This window comes from Oncorhynchus keta, chromosome 19 (genome assembly GCF_023373465.1).
Source record: "Oncorhynchus keta strain PuntledgeMale-10-30-2019 chromosome 19, Oket_V2, whole genome shotgun sequence".
Classification (NCBI taxonomy): domain Eukaryota; kingdom Metazoa; phylum Chordata; class Actinopteri; order Salmoniformes; family Salmonidae; genus Oncorhynchus; species Oncorhynchus keta.
The window spans coordinates 48,532,275-48,551,425 of NC_068439.1; the positions used below are offsets into that span (position 1 = coordinate 48,532,275).

The 19,151-nt window shown below is 49.4% G+C and overlaps 1 protein-coding gene across 3 annotated transcripts in view; it reads right to left on the reverse strand.

Moving 5' to 3' along the window:
• LOC118398396 (kelch-like protein 29) overlaps window positions 1–19,151 on the reverse strand; it is a 355,602-nt gene that overhangs the window by 69,622 nt on the left and 266,829 nt on the right. For all 3 annotated transcript variants that reach the window (XM_035793685.2, XM_035793683.2, XM_035793684.2), the window contains exon 10: window positions 10,418–10,616. In XM_035793685.2, the coding sequence (XP_035649578.1) occupies window positions 10,418–10,616 (199 nt within the window). The remainder of the gene's footprint in view (window positions 1–10,417; window positions 10,617–19,151) is intronic.

Here is a 19,151-nt window from a genome sequence, read left to right on the forward strand (position 1 = left end):
GAGGGGAGTATATGGGAGAGTAACAGAGGGGGAGTATATGGGAGAGTAACAGAGGGGGAGTATATGAGAGAGTAACAGAGGGGATATATGGGAGAGTAACACAGGGGGTATATGGGAGAGTAACACAGGGGGTATATGGGAGAGTAACGGGGGGTATATGGGAGAGTAACAAAGGGGGATATATGGGAGAGTAACAGAGGGTGAGTACATGGGAGAGTAACAGAGGGGGTATATGGGAGAGTAACAGAGGAGTAGTATATGGGAGAGTAACAGAGGGGGGTATATGGGAGAGTAACAGAGGGTGAGTACATGGGAGAGTAATAGAGGGTATATGGGAGAGTAACAGAGGAGTAGTATATGGGAGAGTAACAGATGGGGGCTATTTGGAGAGTAACAGATGGGGGTACATGGGAGAGTAACAGAGGGGGAGTACATGGAGAGTAACAGAGGACAGTACATGGGAGAGTAACAGAGGGGATATATGGAGGGTAACAGATGGGGGGTATGGGAGAGTAACAGAGGAGTAGTATATGGGAGTAACAGAGGGGAGTATATGGGAGAGTAACAGAGGAGGGTAACAGAGGAGGAGTATATGGGAGAGTAACAGATGGGGGTATATGGGAGAGTAACAGAAGACGAGGACATTGGAGAGTAACAGAGGGTGAGTACATGGGAGAGTAACAGAGGGTGAGTACATGGGAGAGTAACAGAGGAGGAGTACATGGGAGAGTAACAGAGGGGGGGTATATGGGAGAGTAACAGAGGGAGGGTAACAGAGGAGGAGTATATGCGAGAGTAACAGAGGGAGGGTAACAGAGGAGGAGTATATGTCTCCCATATACTCCTCCTCTGTTACCCTCCCTCTGTAACAGAGGGAGAGTAACAGAGGAGGAGTATATGGGAGAGTAACAGAGGGAGGGTAACAGAGGAGGAGTATATCGGAGAGTAACAGATGGGGGGGGTATATGGGAGAGTAACAGAAGACGAGGACATTGGAGAGTAACAGAGGGAGTATATGGAGAGCAACAGAGGAGTAGTATGGGAGAGTAACAGAGGAGAGTAACAGAGGAGTATATGGGAGAGTAACAGATGGGGGGCTATATGGGAGAGTAACAGAGGAGGAGTACATGGGAGAGTAACAGAGGACGAGTACATGGGAGAGTAACAGAGGACAGTACATGGGAGAGTAACAGAGGGGATATATGGGAGAGTAACAGATGGGGGTATATGGGAGAGTAACAGAGGAGTAGTATATGGGAGAGTAACAGAAGGGGGTATATGGGAGAGTAACAGAGGAGGGTAACAGAGGAGGAGTATATGGGAGAGTAACAGATGGGGGGGGGTATATGGGAGAGTAACAGAAGACGAGGACATTGGAGAGTAACAGAGGGGGAGTACATGGGAGAGTAACAGAGGGTGAGTACATGGGAGAGTAACAGAGGAGGAGTACATGGGAGAGTAACAGAGGGGGGCATATGGGGAGAGTAACAGAGGAGGTAACAGAGGAGGAGTATATGGGAGACAACAGAGGAGGGGTAACAGAGGAGGAGTATATGGGAGAGTAACAGAGGGGGTAACAGAGGAGGAGTATATGGGAGAGTAACAGATGGGGGTATATGGGAGAGTAACAGAAGACTGTGACATTGAAGTAACAGAGGGGAGTATATGGGAGAGTAACAGAGGGGGAGTATATGGAAGAGTAACAGAGGGGGAGTATATGGGAGAGTAACAGAGGGGGGAGTATATGGGAGAGTAACACAGGGGGTATATGGGAGAGTAACACAGGGGGTATATGGGAGAGTAACAGGGGATATATGGGAGAGTAACAGATGGGGGTATATGGGAGAGTAACAGAAGAAAAGGACATTGGAGAGTAACAGAGATATATGGGAGAAGTAACAGAGGGGAGTATATGGGAAGTAACAGAGGAGTATATGGGAGAGTAACAGAAGTATATGGGGAGAGTAACACAGGGTATATGGGAGAGTAACACAGGGGGTATATGGGAGAAACTACAGGGGGTATATGGGAGAGTAACAAAGGGGATATATGGGAGAGTAACAGAGGTGAGTACATGGGAGAGTAACAGAGGGGGGGCATATGGGAGAGTAACAGAGGAGTAGTATATGGGAGAGTAACAGAGGGGTATATGGGAGAAGTAACAGAGGAGGTGAGTACATGGGAGAGTAATAGAGGGGGTATATGGGAGAGTAACAGAGGAGTAGTATATGGGAGAGTAACAGAGGAGAGTAACAGAGGAGGAGTACATGGGAGAGTAACAGAGGGGAGTACATGGGAGAGTAACAGAGGACGAGTACATGGGAGAGTAACAGAGGACGAGTACATGGGAGAGTAACAGAGGGGGATATATGGGAGAGTAACAGATGGGGGGTATATGGGAGAGTAACAGAGGAGTAGTATATGGGAGAGTAACAGATGGGGGCTATATGGGAGAGTAACAGAGGAGGAGTACATGGGAGAGTAACAGAGGGGTAGTACATGGGAGAGTAACAGAGGACAGTATATGGGAGAGTAACAGAGGAGGAGTACATGGGAGAGTAACAGAGGGAGGGTAACAGAGGAGGAGTATATGGGAGAGTAACAGATGGGGGTATATGGGAGGTAACAGAAGACGAGGACATTGGAGAGTAACAGAGGGGGAGTATATGGGAGAGTAACAGAGGGAGGGTAACAGAGGAGGAGTATATGGGAGAGTAACAGATGGGGGGGTATATGGGAGAGTAACAGAAGACGAGGACATTGGAGAGTAACAGAGGGGGAGTACATGGGAGAGTAACAGAGGGTGAGTACATGGGAGAGTAACAGAGGAGGAGTACATGGGAGAGTAACAGAGGGGGGGTATATGGGAGAGTAACAGAGGGAGGGTAACAGAGGAGGAGTATATGGGAGAGTAACAGAGGGAGGGTAACAGAGGAGGAGTATATGGGAGAGTAACAGAGGGAGAGTAACAGAGGAGGAGTATATGGGAGAGTAACAGAGGGAGGGTAACAGAGGAGGAGTATATGGGAGAGTAACAGATGGGGGGGTATATGGGAGAGTAACAGAAGACGGGGACATTGGAGAGTAACAGAGGGGGAGTATATGGGAGAGTAACAGAGGGGGAGTATATGGGAGAGTAACAGAGGGGGAGTATATGGGAGAGTAACAGAAGGGGAGTATATGGGATAGTAACACAGGGGGGGTATATGGGAGAGTAACACAGGGGGTATATGGGAGAGTAACAGGGGTATATGGGAGAGTAACAAAGGGGATATATGGGAGAGTAACAGATGGGGGTATATGGGAGAGTAACAGAAGACGAGGACATTGGAGAGTAACAGAGGAAGTATATGGGAGAGTAACAGAGGGGAGTATATGGGAGAGTAACAGAGGGGGAGTATATGGGAGAGTAACAGAGGGGAGTATATGGGAGAAGGGGGGTATATGGGAGAGTAACACAGGGGGTATATGGGAGAGTAACAGAGGGGGTATGGGAGAGTAACAAAGGGGATATATGGGAGAGTAACAGAGGGGCAGTACATGGGAGAGTAACAGAGGGGTATATGGGAGAGTAACAGAGGAGTAGTATATGGGAGAGTAACAGAGGGGGTATATGGGAGAAACAGAGGGTAAGTACATGGGAGAAATAGAGGGGGTATATGGGAGAGAAACAGAGGAGTAGTATATGGGAGAGTAACAGAGGAGAAACAGAGGAGGAGTATATGGGAGAGTAACAGATGGGGGGCTATATGGGAGAGTAACAGAGGAGGAGTACATGGGAGAGTAACAGAGGACTTACATGGGAGAGTAACAGAGGACAGTACATGGGAAGTAACAGAGGAGGGATATATGGGAGAGTAACAGATGGGGTATATGGGAGAGTAACAGAGGAGTAGTATATGGAGAGTAACAGATGGGGGCTATATGGGAGAGTAACAGAGGAGGAGTACATGGGAGAGTAACAGAGGACTCACATGGGAGAGTAACAGAGGACCTACATGGGAGAGTAACAGAGGACGAGTACATGGGAGAGTAACAGAGGACCCTATATGGGAGGTAACAGAGGAGGGTATATGGGAGAGTAACAGAAGACAGGACATTGAGGTAACAGAGGGAGTACATGGGAGAGTAACAGAGGTTTACATGGGAGAGTAACAGAGGAGGAGTACATGGGAGGAGGGGGTATATGGGAGAGTAACAGAGGGAGGTAACAGAGGAGGAGTATATGGGAGAGTAACAGAGGGAGGGTAACAGAGGAGGTATGGGAGAGTAACAGAGGAGAAGTAACAGAGGAGGAGTATATGGGAGAGTAACAGATGGGGGGTATATGGGAGAGTAACAGAAAACGAGGACATTGGAGTAACAGAGGGGAGTATATGGGAGAGTAACAGAGGGGAGTATATGGAAGAGTAACAGAGGAGTATATGGGAGAGTAACACAGGGGGTATATGGAGAGTAACACAGGGGAGTATATGGGAAGTAACAGAACTATATGGGAGAGTAACAAAGGGGATATATGGGAGAGTAACAGATGGGGTATATGGGAAAGTAACAGAAGCGAGGCATTGGAGAGTAACAGAGGGGTATATGGGAGAGTAACAGAGGAGTAAGTATATGGGAGAGTAACAGAGGGAGTATATGAGAGAGTAACAGAGAAGTATATGGAGAGTAACACAGAGGATATGGGAACAACAGAGGGATATGGGAGAGTAACAAAGGGGATATATGGGAAGTAACAGAGGGTTACATGGGAGAGTAACAGAGGGGGTATATGGGAGAGTAACAGAGGAGTAGTATATGGGAGAGTAACAGAGGGGAGTATATGGGAGAGTAACAGAGGTGAGTACATGGGAGAGTAATAGAGGGGTATATGGGAGAGTAACAGAGGTAGTATATGGGAGAGTAACAGATGGGGGGCTATTTGGGAGAGTAACAGAGGAGGAGTACATGGGAGAGTAACAGAGGACGAGTACATGGGAGAGTAACAGAGGACTACATGGGAGAGTAACAGAGGGGGATATATGGGAGAGTAACAGATGGGGGGGTATATGGGAGAGTAACAGAGGGTAGTATATGGGAGAGTAACAGAGGGGGAGTATGGGGAGAGTAACAGAGGAGGGTAACAGAGGAGGAGTATATGGGAGAGTAACAGATGGGGGTATATGGGAGTAACAGAAGACTAACATTGAGAGTAACAGAGGGGGAGTACATGGGAGAGTAACAGAGGGTGAGTACATGGGAGAGTAACAGAGGAGGAGTACATGGGAGAGTAACAGAGGGGGTATATGGGAGAGTAACAGAGGAGGTAACAGAGGAGGAGTAAATGGGAGAGTAACAGAGGGAGGGTAACAGAGGAGGAGTATATGGGAGAGTAACAGAGGGAGAAAACAGAGGAGGATATATGGGAGAGTAACAGAGGGGGGTAACAGAGAGGAGTATATGGGAGAGTAACAGATGGGGGTATATGGGAAGTAACAGAAGACGAGGACATTGGAGAGTAACAGAGGGGGAGTATATGGGAGAGTAACAGAGGTAGTATATGGGAGAGTAACAGAGGAGAATAACAGAGGAGGAGTATATGGGAGAGTAACAGATGGGGAGCTATATGGGAGAGTAACAGAGGAGGAGTACATGGGAGAGTAACAGAGGACGAGTACATGGGAGAGTAACAGAGGGAGTACATGGGAGAGTAACAGAGGAGGGATATATGGGAGAAGTAACAGATGGGGGTATACAGAGGATAGTATATGGCAGAAGTAACAGAAGGTATATATGGGAGAGTAACAGAGGGAGGTAACAGAGGAGGAGTATATGGGAGAGTAACAGATGGGGGGTATATGGGAGAGTAACAGAAGACGAGGACATTGGAGAGTAACAGAGGGGAGTACATGGGAGAGTAACAGAGGGTGAGTACATGGGAGAGTAACAGAGGAGGAGTACATGGGAGAGTAACAGAGGGGTATATGGGAGAGTAACAGAGGAGGTAACAGAGGAGGAGTATATGGGAGAGTAACAGAGGAGGGTAACAGAGGAGGGTATATGGGAGTAACAGAGGACGTAACAGAGGAGGGTATATGGGAGAGTAACAGATGGGGGGTATATGGGAGAGTAACAGAAGACGAGGACATTGGAGAGTAACAGGGGGAGTATATGGGAGAGTAACAGAGGGGAGTATATGGAAGAGTAACAGAGGGAGTATATGGGAGAGTAACAGAGGGGAGTATATGGGAGAGTAACACAGGGGGGTATATGGGAGAAGTAACACAGGGGTATATGGGAGAGTAACAGGGGGTATATGGAGAGTAACAGATGGGGGTATATGGGAGAGTAACAGAAGACGAGGACATTGGAGAGTAACAGAGGGGGGTATATGGGAGAGTAACAGAGGGGAGTATATGGGAGAGTAACAGAGGGGGAGTATATGGGAGAGTAACAGGGGGTATATGGGAGAGTAACACAGGGGGTATATGGGAGAGTAACACAGGGGGTATATGGGAGAGTAACAGGGGGGTATATGGGAGAGTAACAAAGGGGGATATATGGGAGAGTAACAGAGGGTGAGTACATGGGAGAGTAACAGAGGGGGTATATGGGAGAGTAACAGAGGAGTAGTATATGGGAGAGTAACAGAGGGGTATATGGGAGAGTAACAGAGGGTGAGTACATGGGAGAGTAATAGAGGGGGTATATGGGAGAGTAACAGAGGAGTAGTATATGGGAGAGTAACAGAGAGAGTAACAGAGGACGAGTACATGGGAGAGTAACAGAGGACGAGTACATGGGAGAGTAACAGAGGATGAGTACATGGGAGAGTAACAGAGGACAGTACATGGGAGAGTAACAGAGGGGGATATATGGGGAGAGTAACAGATGGGGGGTATATGGGAGAGTAACAGAGGAGTAGTATATGGGAGAGTAACAGATGGGGGCTATATGGGAGAGTAACAGAGGAGGAGTACATGGGAGAGTAACAGAGGGCGTACATGGGAGAGTAACAGAGGACGAGTACATGGGAGGGAGGACGAGTACATGGGAGAGTAACAGAGGACGAGTACATGGGAGAGTAACAGAGGGGGATATATGGGAGAGTAACAGAGGGGGTATATGGGAGAGTAACAGAGGGGGTATATGGGAGAGTAACAGAGGGGGGTATATGGGAGAAGAAACAGGGGGGTATATGGGAGAGTAACAGAGGGGGTATATGGGAGAGAAACAGAGGGGGGATATATGGGAGAGTAACAGAGGGGGAGTATATGGGAGAGTACGGTGTTCTGGTGAACTGTGTCTCCTGCTGTGACACCAGAGATAGCTGGCAGGGAGATAGGTCTACGTACGGACACACACAAACACAGATTGAGAGCCCTGGGAAAGCAGTGTTTCACGGATGACATCACGCAGTTTCCCTTTTTTTCTCTCCGCTTGAGACTTATCTTCCAAGCTCAGGTGGTGCCCCATCTTTCAGACACACACACACACACACACACACACACACACACACACACACACACACACACACACACACACACACACACACACACACACACACACACACACACACACACACACACACACACACTTTCTCTCTCATCCACCCTCAATTTCTCTTTCTCTCCCATCCACTATCTCTTCCTCCCTCCCTCTCTCTCTCTCTCTCCTCCTGACACAGGTCACTGCCGGTCACCATTAGGATTAACTGAACTTTCTCTAGGAGCAGCCTCTCCCAGCCTCCATGTCCCTCTGACTCAGCCCCGCTGTGCATCTCAGAGCCAGTCAACAAGAGGACCAGATGGCCAGACTAACACCACACTCAATCAGTCACACACTAACCAGGGGCCAAGCCTGACTAGAACCCTGAATAGAGAGGTTTGACCTCAGATGAGAGAGAGACAGAAACTGAAAAGAAACCTTGATATAATGAATTATACTAAAGTATTTTTTTTGGAACGTCTTTTCGAGAGCCCCTTCCCTAAAACCACTACCCCACTCTGCATTAAAACAAGTAAACACACAAACTATTAAACTACCACCATTTACTCTGCTTGTTTACCTATGACAGAGTGGGCGTGCGCACGCGCACCTTGAGCAGAACAGGGAAGGCAGGTTCGTTAAACTGTCCACACCATAAAGTGACATTTGTTTAGCAATTACCTTAATCCTACCAAGCAGAAAACGTGTTATGTTGGTGCTAAGCTCTAATAAATTCCGTACACACACTAATTAGACAGCTTTTTATTGAGGGGGGAGGGGGGGGACCAGAAAAACACTTGGCCGAGTGGGAGGAAAATCTAACGAACAAAGGAACTGTCTGTCCAGGGCTACTTTTCCCCATAAATATCTGCCTTAATGATGTAAACAAACTGAATGGGACAGCCTGAACGGTTGGAGAGTGAATTTCTGGTTGGAGGTGAACTTCTTGTTATAGAATAATAATAGGAATAAGTGACTGTAAATGCCTGGACTGTTCTGAAAGCAGCTGGCGTTTCGGATGCACTTGGAAATGTATTGGGCCTACTGTAAAAGCACCCGGAGTACCTCAGCCCAAACAACCCAGGGACACTGTTCGGGTTGGCCATCCAAAGCTTTCATAATAACGGGGTCTGTGCTTGGCTCTCACACACACACACACACACACACACACACACACACACACACACACACACACACACACACACACACACACACACACACACACACACACACACACACACACACAACCCAAAGTCTTCTTTTCCATCAGATGTAAATGGCATACTTTTGTTCTCGCTTTCTTCTCCTGCCCCAAATGTGCCTTTATGTCATTGCTTCATAGTGCCTTCTACATTGCATATCCTGGCATGTGACAGCCCATGTGTGAGTGTTAGGGTTAGGCAATGTCAACCATTGTCCTATGGGGATTATGTACCCATAAAACATTGTGATATATGATGGTATAGGCTCCTATTGGCCAACCATACCTACAGCACGAAATCGAATGCTACAACTGGATGAATCATGATGGAAGATAATACTGTTGAAAGCCCGGACAGAGGATAAGTGCAGGCAAATCTTTTCTAATATACCTTTCTGGAGGAGCTTCAGCATGGAGCAGGGTTGTGTGTGTGTGTGTGTGTGTGTGTGTGTGTGTGTGTGTGTGTGTGTGTGTGTGTGTGTGGCACACATGATGAAGCAGTAACAGTCTGATGATGAACGGTCTTACCGTAAAGGGCTAGGTTATACTTAATGGGCTGAATAGAAACTGTCTCCCGTTTCCAGATCTAGATAATAATTGCTTTATTTGCCTCATAAAATAATCGAAAAGAGTATTGTTTGTTCCATCTCTCATATAGCTGTGATTGAGAGTAGCCTCTGCTTAAGCGGCAACTTCAGGACAACACCTTCTTAGGCTAGAATATTTTTGGGAAGAGCTACTGTTCCACTTGAACTTGTCTTAAAGATTTTATGATGGGTTATTGGCCATTTGCGTTTCATTTCAACCTCGCATGGAAGGATTTTCCCCGGTCTTGTATGGATAATTTCTTTCTAAAAAAAAAAAAGCTTTGATTAAACTTGTCATAACATTTTTCTTACCGGCAATTGATATTGCTCGTTCTCTCTCATTATTAGTCCCCTGGCTACCTTACGTTTTTAGGCTATTCAAACAACTTTTTAGGATGGAACTCCGTTACATCCGTTGTCTGATCCGGAGAAAGCCATGCAGAAAATGATGAAAGCGTAGCCTATATGCATAGCCTATCAGAAGGAGATGGAGAAGGGAATATAGGCTACATTTTTTTAATCAGCTAGACACAAGATAGTGAAGGAGTGTCTAAGGGAAAAAAAGGAATAGGTTTTTAGGCTACAGCCTAAGGCTCTTGTATCAAAGAGAGAGTTGCACATTTAAAGCAAGTTGGCCGCAATTCTACACATTTTGCCATGGGGCGGAGAGAATATTTAGCAATTTTATAACTCATTTCATGCAATTCTACTCATTTTGCCATGGGGCGGAGAGGAAAATGTGCGGTTTCACAGCTAATTTCCTGCAATTTAAAAAATCTTGCCATAGGGTGAAGAGAAATGTTTAAAGTTTTTAATATGATATCTGAGTGAGACTAACAAAATCAAAATGGGGGCCCCTCAGCCGGTGATTCGACCATGATTACTAAGTTTAGATAGCTGGCTGCTAGACTAATTTAAAAGAAAATAGCTGACATGGGCTAACTGAGTGACTATCAGTGACTGACATAACAAGAGAAAAACTGCTGATGCAAAAACAAATTTCAAAATCGCACCTTGTGTATTCTACTATTCTAACAGTAAGTTGAGACCCTGACGGAGTCCCCCCACTAAAATAATGAATATATATATATTATATTATTTTAAAAAGTATAACTACTGATCCGAGGAGCCCGTCAGTTGCCCATCCCTGGTGTAAACCTACCTGCAGATAGCCGTGGTCGTGTCCTAGGAGTCTGCATCTCCTGTCTGGCGTGAGGTAACATGTGATATCGCTTGGCCTCGTTGACCAGGTCTCGACACGCTTCCGACGTCTTTATTAACTCCTCGTTGTCCACAACGTTCAGCAGGTAGGACGGGTGGATGAAGGGAAGGCGCACCACTGCTAATAACTCTGATACATGCTGCGGGAGAAAGAGGGATAGAGGGAGGGGAAGGGAGGGAGACGGGCCAGGAGCAAGAGGGGGGAGAGATAGAGGGAGGGGGAGGGAGGAGGAGAGGAGGGTGGAGGGAGGGAGATGGGCCAGGAGCAAGAGGGGGAGAGATAGAGGGAGGGGAAGGGGAGAGGAAGGTGGAGGAAGGGAGATGGGCCAGGAGCAAGAGGGGGAGAGATAGAGGGAGGGGAAGGGAGGAGGAGAGGAGGGTGGTGGGAGGGAGATGGGCCAGGAGAAAGAGAAAGGGGAATGGCGTGGGAAGGAGAAAGGAGAAAGAGAAAGGCATGTCAATTTACTATGTGCAGACTACACACATTAGTCTACAGCAGCAAAGATGAAGAATTCCTGGAAGCCTCAAAGAAGCGTTAGATTAGCAACGAATAAACAAACCCAGATATGAGAGTAAATCAATCACACAGACTATGCTGCCACAGACAACCACTTTCATGTCCGTCTCAGACAACACCACAGTGGCAAATATAAACACACGCGACTCATTATAAACCGTCTTGACTGTGCAAATCATGTAATATATAAAGGAAGGGGGAAAGAAAATATCTCATTTGGAAGAAGGAAGGAAGTTTGCAGTAAACTTTGGGATCAGCTGTGTCAGTGTAAGGTTGGAGAGAGAAAGAGAGAGAGAGAGGTTGACAGAGATCTCTACACGTCAGAACACGTGGTGTGTATAGTTCTCTCCCCCACAAACACAAAACACACAGTGTGTGTGTGTGTGTGTGGAGACAGGTCGTCTGCTCTGACATAGGTTGTAGTAGTGACTAGTGTGCAATGTGTGTGTGTGTGTGTGTGTGTGTGTGTGTGTGTGTGTGTGGGTTTCTCTCCCCCTCCCCCAGACAGGTGGTCTGCTCTGACATAGGTTGTAGTAGTGACTAGAGTGTGCAATGTGTGTGCGTGTGCGTGTGTGTGTGTGTGTGTGTGTGTGTGTGTGTGACAGAGACGTCCAGAACCCCCATGGGACTCTTGTCTCTGTCAGAGCTAAACGTTGTAAACAACCCGAGACGACAATGTCCGTAGACACCACAGTACACAGAATTTGAGCCATTGACCTCTAGCTCAGCGTTATGACCACTCTGGAAGGATCGTACAGCCAGCCTTAGCATCTCTCTGACATCTGGCTCTATCGTCCTCAATGAATCTTACCAGAGAGGAGAGGAATGGAAAGAGTAGAGGAGAAGAGAGAAGAAGGAAAAGAGAGGAGAGTGTGTTGTTGACATTTGGTTTGTGTGCCTGCAGTTAACACAATATACAGACGGGACTATGGGTTTCTCTCCCCCACAAACACAAAACACACAGTATACAGACGGGACTATGGGTTTCTCTCCCCCACAAACACAAAACACACAGTATACAGACGGGACTATGGGTTTCTCTCCCCCACAAACACACAGTATACAGACGGGACTATGGGTTTCTCTCCCCCACAAACACAAAACACACAGTATACAGAGGGGACTATGGGTTTCTCTCCCCCACAAACACAAAACACACAGTATACAGACGGGACTATGGGTTTTTCTCCCCCACAAACACAAAACACACAGTATACAGACGGGACAATGGGTTTCTCTCCCCCACAAACACAAAACACACAGTATACAGAGGGGACTATGGGTTTCTCTCCCCCACAAACACAAAACACACAGTATACAGACGGGACTATGGGTTTCTCTCCCCCACAAACACAAAACACACAGTATACAGACGGGACTATGGGTTTCTCTCCCCCACAAACACAAAACACACAGTATACAGACGGGACTATGGGTTTCTCTCCCCCACAAACACAAAACACACAGTATACAGACGGGACTATGGGTTTCTCTCCCCCACAAACACAAAACACACAGTATACAGAGGGGACTATGGGCTTCTCACCCCCACAAACACAAGACACACAGTATACAGACGGGACTATGGGTTTCTCTCCCCCTCCCCCACAAACACAAGACACACAGTATACAGACGGGACTACGGGTTTCTCTCCCCCTCCCCCACAAACACAAAACACACAGTATACAGACGGGACTATGGGTTTCTCTCCCCCACAAACACAAAACACACAGTATACAGACGGGACTATGGGTTTCTCTCCCCCACAAACACAAAACACACAGTATACAGACGGGACAATGGGTTTCTCTCCCCCACAAACACAAAACACACATTATACAGACGGGACTATGGGTTTCTCTCCCCCCCCCACAAACACAAAACACACAGTATACAGACGGGACTATGGGTTTCTCTCCCCCTCCCCCACAAACACAAAACACACAGTATACAGACGGGACTATGGGTTTCTCTCCCCCACAAACACACAGTATACAGACGGGACTATGGGTTTCTCTCCCCCACAAACACAAGACACACAGTATACAGACGGGACTATGGGTTTCTCTCCCCCACAAACACAAGACACACAGTATACAGACGGGACTATGGGTTTCTCTCCCCCTCCCCCACAAACACAAGACACACAGTATACAGACGGGACTATGTGTTTCTCTCCCCCACAAACACAAAACACACAGTATACAGACGGGACTATGGGTTTCTCTCCCCCACAAACACAAAACACACAGTATACAGACGGGACTATGGGTTTCTCTCCCCACAAACACAAGACGCACAGTATACAGACGGGACTATGGGTTTCTCTCCCCCTCCCCCACAAACACAAGACACACAGTATACAGACGGGACTATGTGTTTCTCTCCCCCACAAACACAAAACACACAGTATACAGACGGGACTATGGGTTTCTCTCCCCCACAAACACAAAACACACAGTATACAGACGGGACTATGGGTTTCTCTCCCCCACAAACACAAAACACACAGTATACAGACGGGACTATGGGTTTCTCTCCCCCACAAACACAAAACACACAGTATACAGAGGGGACTATGGGTTTCTCTCCCCCACAAACACAAAACACACAGTATACAGACGGGACTATGGGTTTCTCTCCCCCACAAACACAAAACACACAGTATACAGACGGGACTATGGGTTTCTCTCCCCCCACAAACACAAGACACACAGTATACAGACGGGACTATGGGTTTCTCTCCCCCTCCCCCACAAACACAAGACACACAGTATACAGACGGGACTATGGGTTTCTCTCCCCCACAAACACAAAACACACAGTATACAGACGGGACTATGGGTTTCTCTCCCCCACCCCCACAAACACAAGACACACAGTATACAGACGGGACTATGGGTTTCTCTCCCCCACAAACACAAAACACACAGTATACAGACGGGACTATGGGTTTCTCTCCCCCACAAACACAAGACACACAGTATACAGACGGGACTATGGGTTTCTCTCCCCCACAAACACAAAACACACAGTATACAGACGGGACTATGGGTTTCTCTCCCCCACAAACACAAGACACACAGTATACAGACGGGACTATGGGTTTCTCTCCCCCACAAACACAAGACACACAGTATACAGACGGGACTATGGGTTTCTCTCCCCCACAAACACAAGACACACAGTATACTCTTTACTTGATCAAACAAACAAGTCGCTGCCTCTCTCTCGCCTTTTCTCATGAATATATCGATATGTAAATGAGCATCATACTTCTAGCTTCACATTTAAAGCCACACAAGACATATTATATTGTGTATTAATACCCCTTATAGATCATCCCTACCTCCCTCCATCCTGGGTCAGGCCTGACATAGATTCTGTGTTTGGCTGTCTCTCTCTGTCTAAGTGCAGACTGAGTACAGTGTCTAAGTGCAGAGTGATGTGTGACAGAGGTGTATTCAATCATCTAAGTGACTCACAGCGCAGCTGAGTGGCTCTGGAACAGCTGTGAACAAGAAGGGTCTCTCACACACACACACACACACACACACACACACACACACACACACACACACACACACACACACACACACACACACACGAGCAGAGGCACTCATTAAACGTGGAAAGCCACACGCCAATGCATTCCATACCCACATACATCTGAACAATAATATTCTGTATCTAAAGAAAATATGTATATCTCACACACAGTCCCCACTGAGAGTAGAGGAGGAAACATAGGGTGGACATTATTTGTGTGTGTGTGTGTGGTCCTCCCGGCTAGATCTCACCTGTAGTCTTGACAGCTCTTAGACACAATACTAGATAGATTATCCCTGCCTCAGCTGAAACGCAGCCCATATACATCTGTGTGTGTGTGTGGCACCATGCAGTTCTTATGTACAAATGATACCTGTACGCTCATTTTTATACACTGTCCATCACTAAAAAGACCAAACAGCTCTCAGTGAAAAATGGACCGTAGAAGGTGACACACACACACACACACACACACACACACACACACACACACACACACACACACACACACACACACACACACACACACACACACACACACACACACACACACACACACACACACACACACACACACACACACCAATCCCCCTAAAGAAAGAACCGAAAGAAGAGAGGGATGAATAAAAGACAGATTGCGAATTCAAAGTCCATGTGTGTAAACCGGTGGAGGCTCCTGAGGGGAGGACGGCTCATAATAACAGCTGGATCAGAGAGAATGGAATGGGATCAAATGCATGGAAACCCTGTGTTTGAAGTATGTGATCCCATTTCACAAATTCCACTCCAGCCTTTACCACGAGCCCATCCTCCCCAATGAAGGTGCTACCAACCTCCTGTGGTGTAGACTATGTGTAGGCTGTGGGGTTGGAGTTTACTCGAGCGCATAGCCATGCTTAGCCTCAGAGCGCTAACAAGCGCATTCACCTGGACCAACAAACATTAATAGGGCTAGGCTCACGCAATGGTGTGTGTGTGTGTGTGTTGTGTTCTCCCTCAGGTTAGTGATGTGTGTGTGTGTATGATGAAGGGATGAGGAGAGGTCGTGGGATTGAGGATATGGAAGATGCAGGCTGCTGTTGAGATGCTGAGGACACGACCACGGCTATCTACAGGTAGGTAGGTAGGTAGGCACACACACACACACACACACACACACACACACACACACACACACACACACACACACACACACACACACACACACACACACACACACACACACACACACACACACACACACACACACACACACACACACACACACAGCTATTTTGCTCCGAGGGACAGTTTCAGCATGATTTCACTCAATAACACGCTAGCTAGCTCACCCCTCCCAGATCAGCCTTTTTCCTGTTAATCCATGTAGACAGAGGCCTTCTGGGTGTGTTCTGTGTTGATCTGGCTTTGTAAGGAGAGTTCTTTGTTAAAGCACAATGTATGTTTGGTGAACACGCACTACAGACGGTTGCTAAACCCCAAGGAGAGAGTCTGTCGACACTTATTTTGAGGTGAGGGACAGTCTTTCGTGCTCCAATGTCTATATAACATGCAGTGTCTTAGAAAACAGACTGGGATAATCAAGTGTTTTTGGTTCTTCTCTATACCTGCTGAAAACACATTTTAAAGGCCTTCACTAAGAGAAATAAGAGAAACGCTATTAATATAACATGTAAGAACTTCCTCCATTCATTAAAAAAAAACTTTGTGGGTTCTGAAATGGCAAACGTCAGATGCCCATTGTTATTTATTGATGTGTGAACTCTTTTCCCAGAGTGCAGTGAATGACTGGCTCTTTATATCTACCAAATCCACCATTAAATGTCACATTAGGGGTATTTGTCTGTCTGCATGTTTCCCTCTCTCTCCATCTCGGTCTCCTCCAGTCTCTCCGTGCCTGACTCTCCGTGCCTGACTCTCCGTGCCTGACTCTCCGTGCCTGACTCTCCGTGCCTGACTCTACGGTCTCTCCGTGCCTGACCCTCCGTGCCTGACCCTCCGTGCCTGACCCTCCGTGCCTGACCCTCCGTGCCTGACCCTCCGTGCCTGACTCTCCGGTCTGACTCTCTGTGCCTGACCCTCCGTGCCTGACCCTCCGTGCCTGACCCTCCGTGCCTGACCCTCCGTGCCTGACCCTCCGTGCCTGACTCTCCGGTCTCTCCGTGCCTGACCCTCCGTGCCTGACTCTCCGTGCCTGACTCTCCGGTCTCTCCGTGCCTGACCCTCCGTGCCTGACTCTCCGTGCCTGACTCTCCGTGCCTGACCCTCCGGTCTCTCTGTGCCTGAACCTCTGTGCCTGACCCTCCGTGCCTGAATCTCCGTGCCTGACTCTCCGGTCTCTCTGTGCCTGACCCTCCGTGCCTGACTCTCCGTGCCTGACTCTCCGGTCTCTCCGTGCCTGACCCTCCGGTCTCTCCGTGCCTGAACCTCAGTGCCTGACCCTCCGTGCCTGACTCTCCGGTCTCTCCGTGCCTGACCCTCCGGTCTCTCTGTGCCTGAACCTCCGTGCCTGACCCTCCGTGCCTGAATCTCCGTGCCTGACTCTCCGGTCTCTCTGTGCCTGACTCTCCGGTCTCTCTGTGCCTGACTCTCCGGTCTCTCTGTGCCTGACCCTCCGTGCCTGACTCTCCGTGCCTGACTCTCCGTGCCTGACTCTCCGGTCTCTCTGTGCCTGAACCTCAGTGCCTGACCCTCCGTGCCTGAATCTCCGTGCCCGACTCTCCGGTCTCTCTGTGCCTGACCCTCCGTGCCTGAATCTCCGTGCCCGACTCTCCGGTCTCTCTGTGCCTGAACCTCAGTGCCTGACCCTCCGGCCTGAATCTCCGTGCCTGACCCTCCGTGCCTGACTCCGCCCGTGCCTGACTCTCTCCGTGCCTGACTCTCCGTGCCTGACTCTGTGCCTGACTCTCCGGTCTCTCTGTGCCTGACTCTCGCGTGCCTGACTCTCGTGCCTGACTGCCGTGCCTGACTCGCCGTGCCTGACTCTCCGTGCCTGACTCTCTGTGCCTGACTCTCGGTCTCTCTGTGCCTGACCCTCCGTGCCTGAATCTCCGTGCCTGACTCTCCGTGCCTCTCTGTGCCTGACTCTCCGGTCTCTCCGTGCCTGACCCTCCGTGCCTGACTCTCCGTGCCTGACTCTCCGTGCCTGACTCTCCGGTCTCTCTGTGCCTGAACCTCAGTGCCTGACCCTCCGTGCCTGAATCTCCGTGCCCGACTCTCCGGTCTCTCTGTGCCTGACTCTCCGGTCTCTCTGTGCCTGACTCTCCGGTCTCTCTGTGCCTGACCCTCCGTGCCTGAATCTCCGTGCCCGACTCTCCGGTCTCTCTGTGCCTGACTCTCCGGTCTCTCTGTGCCTGACTCTCCGGTCTCTCTGTGCCTGACCCTCCGTGCCTGAATCTCCGTGCCCGACTCTCCGGTCTCTCTGTGCCTGACTCTACGGTCTCTCCGTGCCTGACTCTCCGTGCCTGACACTCCGGTCTCTCTGTGCCTGACTCTACGGTCTCTCTGTGCCTGACCCTCCGTGCCTGACTCTCCGTGCCTGACTCTCCGTGCCTGACTCTGTGCCTGACCCTCCGTGCCTGACTCTCCGTGCCTGACCCTCCGTGCCTGACTCTCCGTGCCCGACTCTCCGGTCTCTCCGTGCCTGACTCTCCGGTCTCTCCGTGCCAGACTCTCCGTGCCTGATTCTCCGGTCTCTCCGTGCCAGACTCTCCGTGCCTGACTCTCCGGTCTCTCCGTGCCAGACTCTCCGTGCCTGACTCTCCGGTCTCTCCGTGCCAGACTCTCCGTGCCTGACTCTCCGGTCTCTCCGTGCCAGACTCTCCGTGCCTGACTCTCCGGTCTCTCCGTGCCAGACTCTCCGTGCCTGACTCTCCGGTCTCTCCGTGCCAGACTCTCCGTGCCTGACTCTCCGGACTCTCCGTGCCAGACTCTCCGTGCCTGACTCTCCGGTCTCTCCGTGCCAGACTCTCCGTGCCTGACTCTCCGGACTCTCCGTGCCTGACTCTCCGTGCCTGACTCTCCGTGCCTGAACCTCAGTGCCTGACTCTCCGTGCCTGACCCTCCGTGCCTGAATCTCCGTGCCTGACTCTCCGTGCCAGACTCTCCGGTCTCTCCGTGCCAGACTCTCCGTGCTGACTCTCCGGTCTCTCCGTGCCAGACTCTCCGTGCCTGAGTCTCTCCGGTCTCTCCGTGCCAGACTCTCCGTGCCAGACTCTCCGGCTCTCTCCGTGCCAGACTCTCCGTGACTAGTCTCTCCGTGCCTGACTCTCCGTGCCTGACTCTCCGTGCCTGAATCTCAGTGCCCGACTCTCCGTGCCTGACTCTCCGTGCCCGACTCTCCGTGCTAGTCTCTCCGTGCCAGACTCTCCGTGCTAGACTCTCCGTGCCAGTCTCTCCGTGCCAGACTCTCCGTGCTAGTCTCTCCGTGCCAGACTCTCCGTGCTAGTCTCTCCGTGCCAGACTCTCCGTGCTAGTCTCTCCGTGCCAGACTCTCCGTGCTAGTCTCTCCGTGCCAGACTCTCCGTGCCAGACTCTCCGTGCCAGACTCTCCGTGCCAGTCTCTCCGTGCCAGTCTCTCCGTGCCAGTCTCTCCGTGTTAGTCTCTCC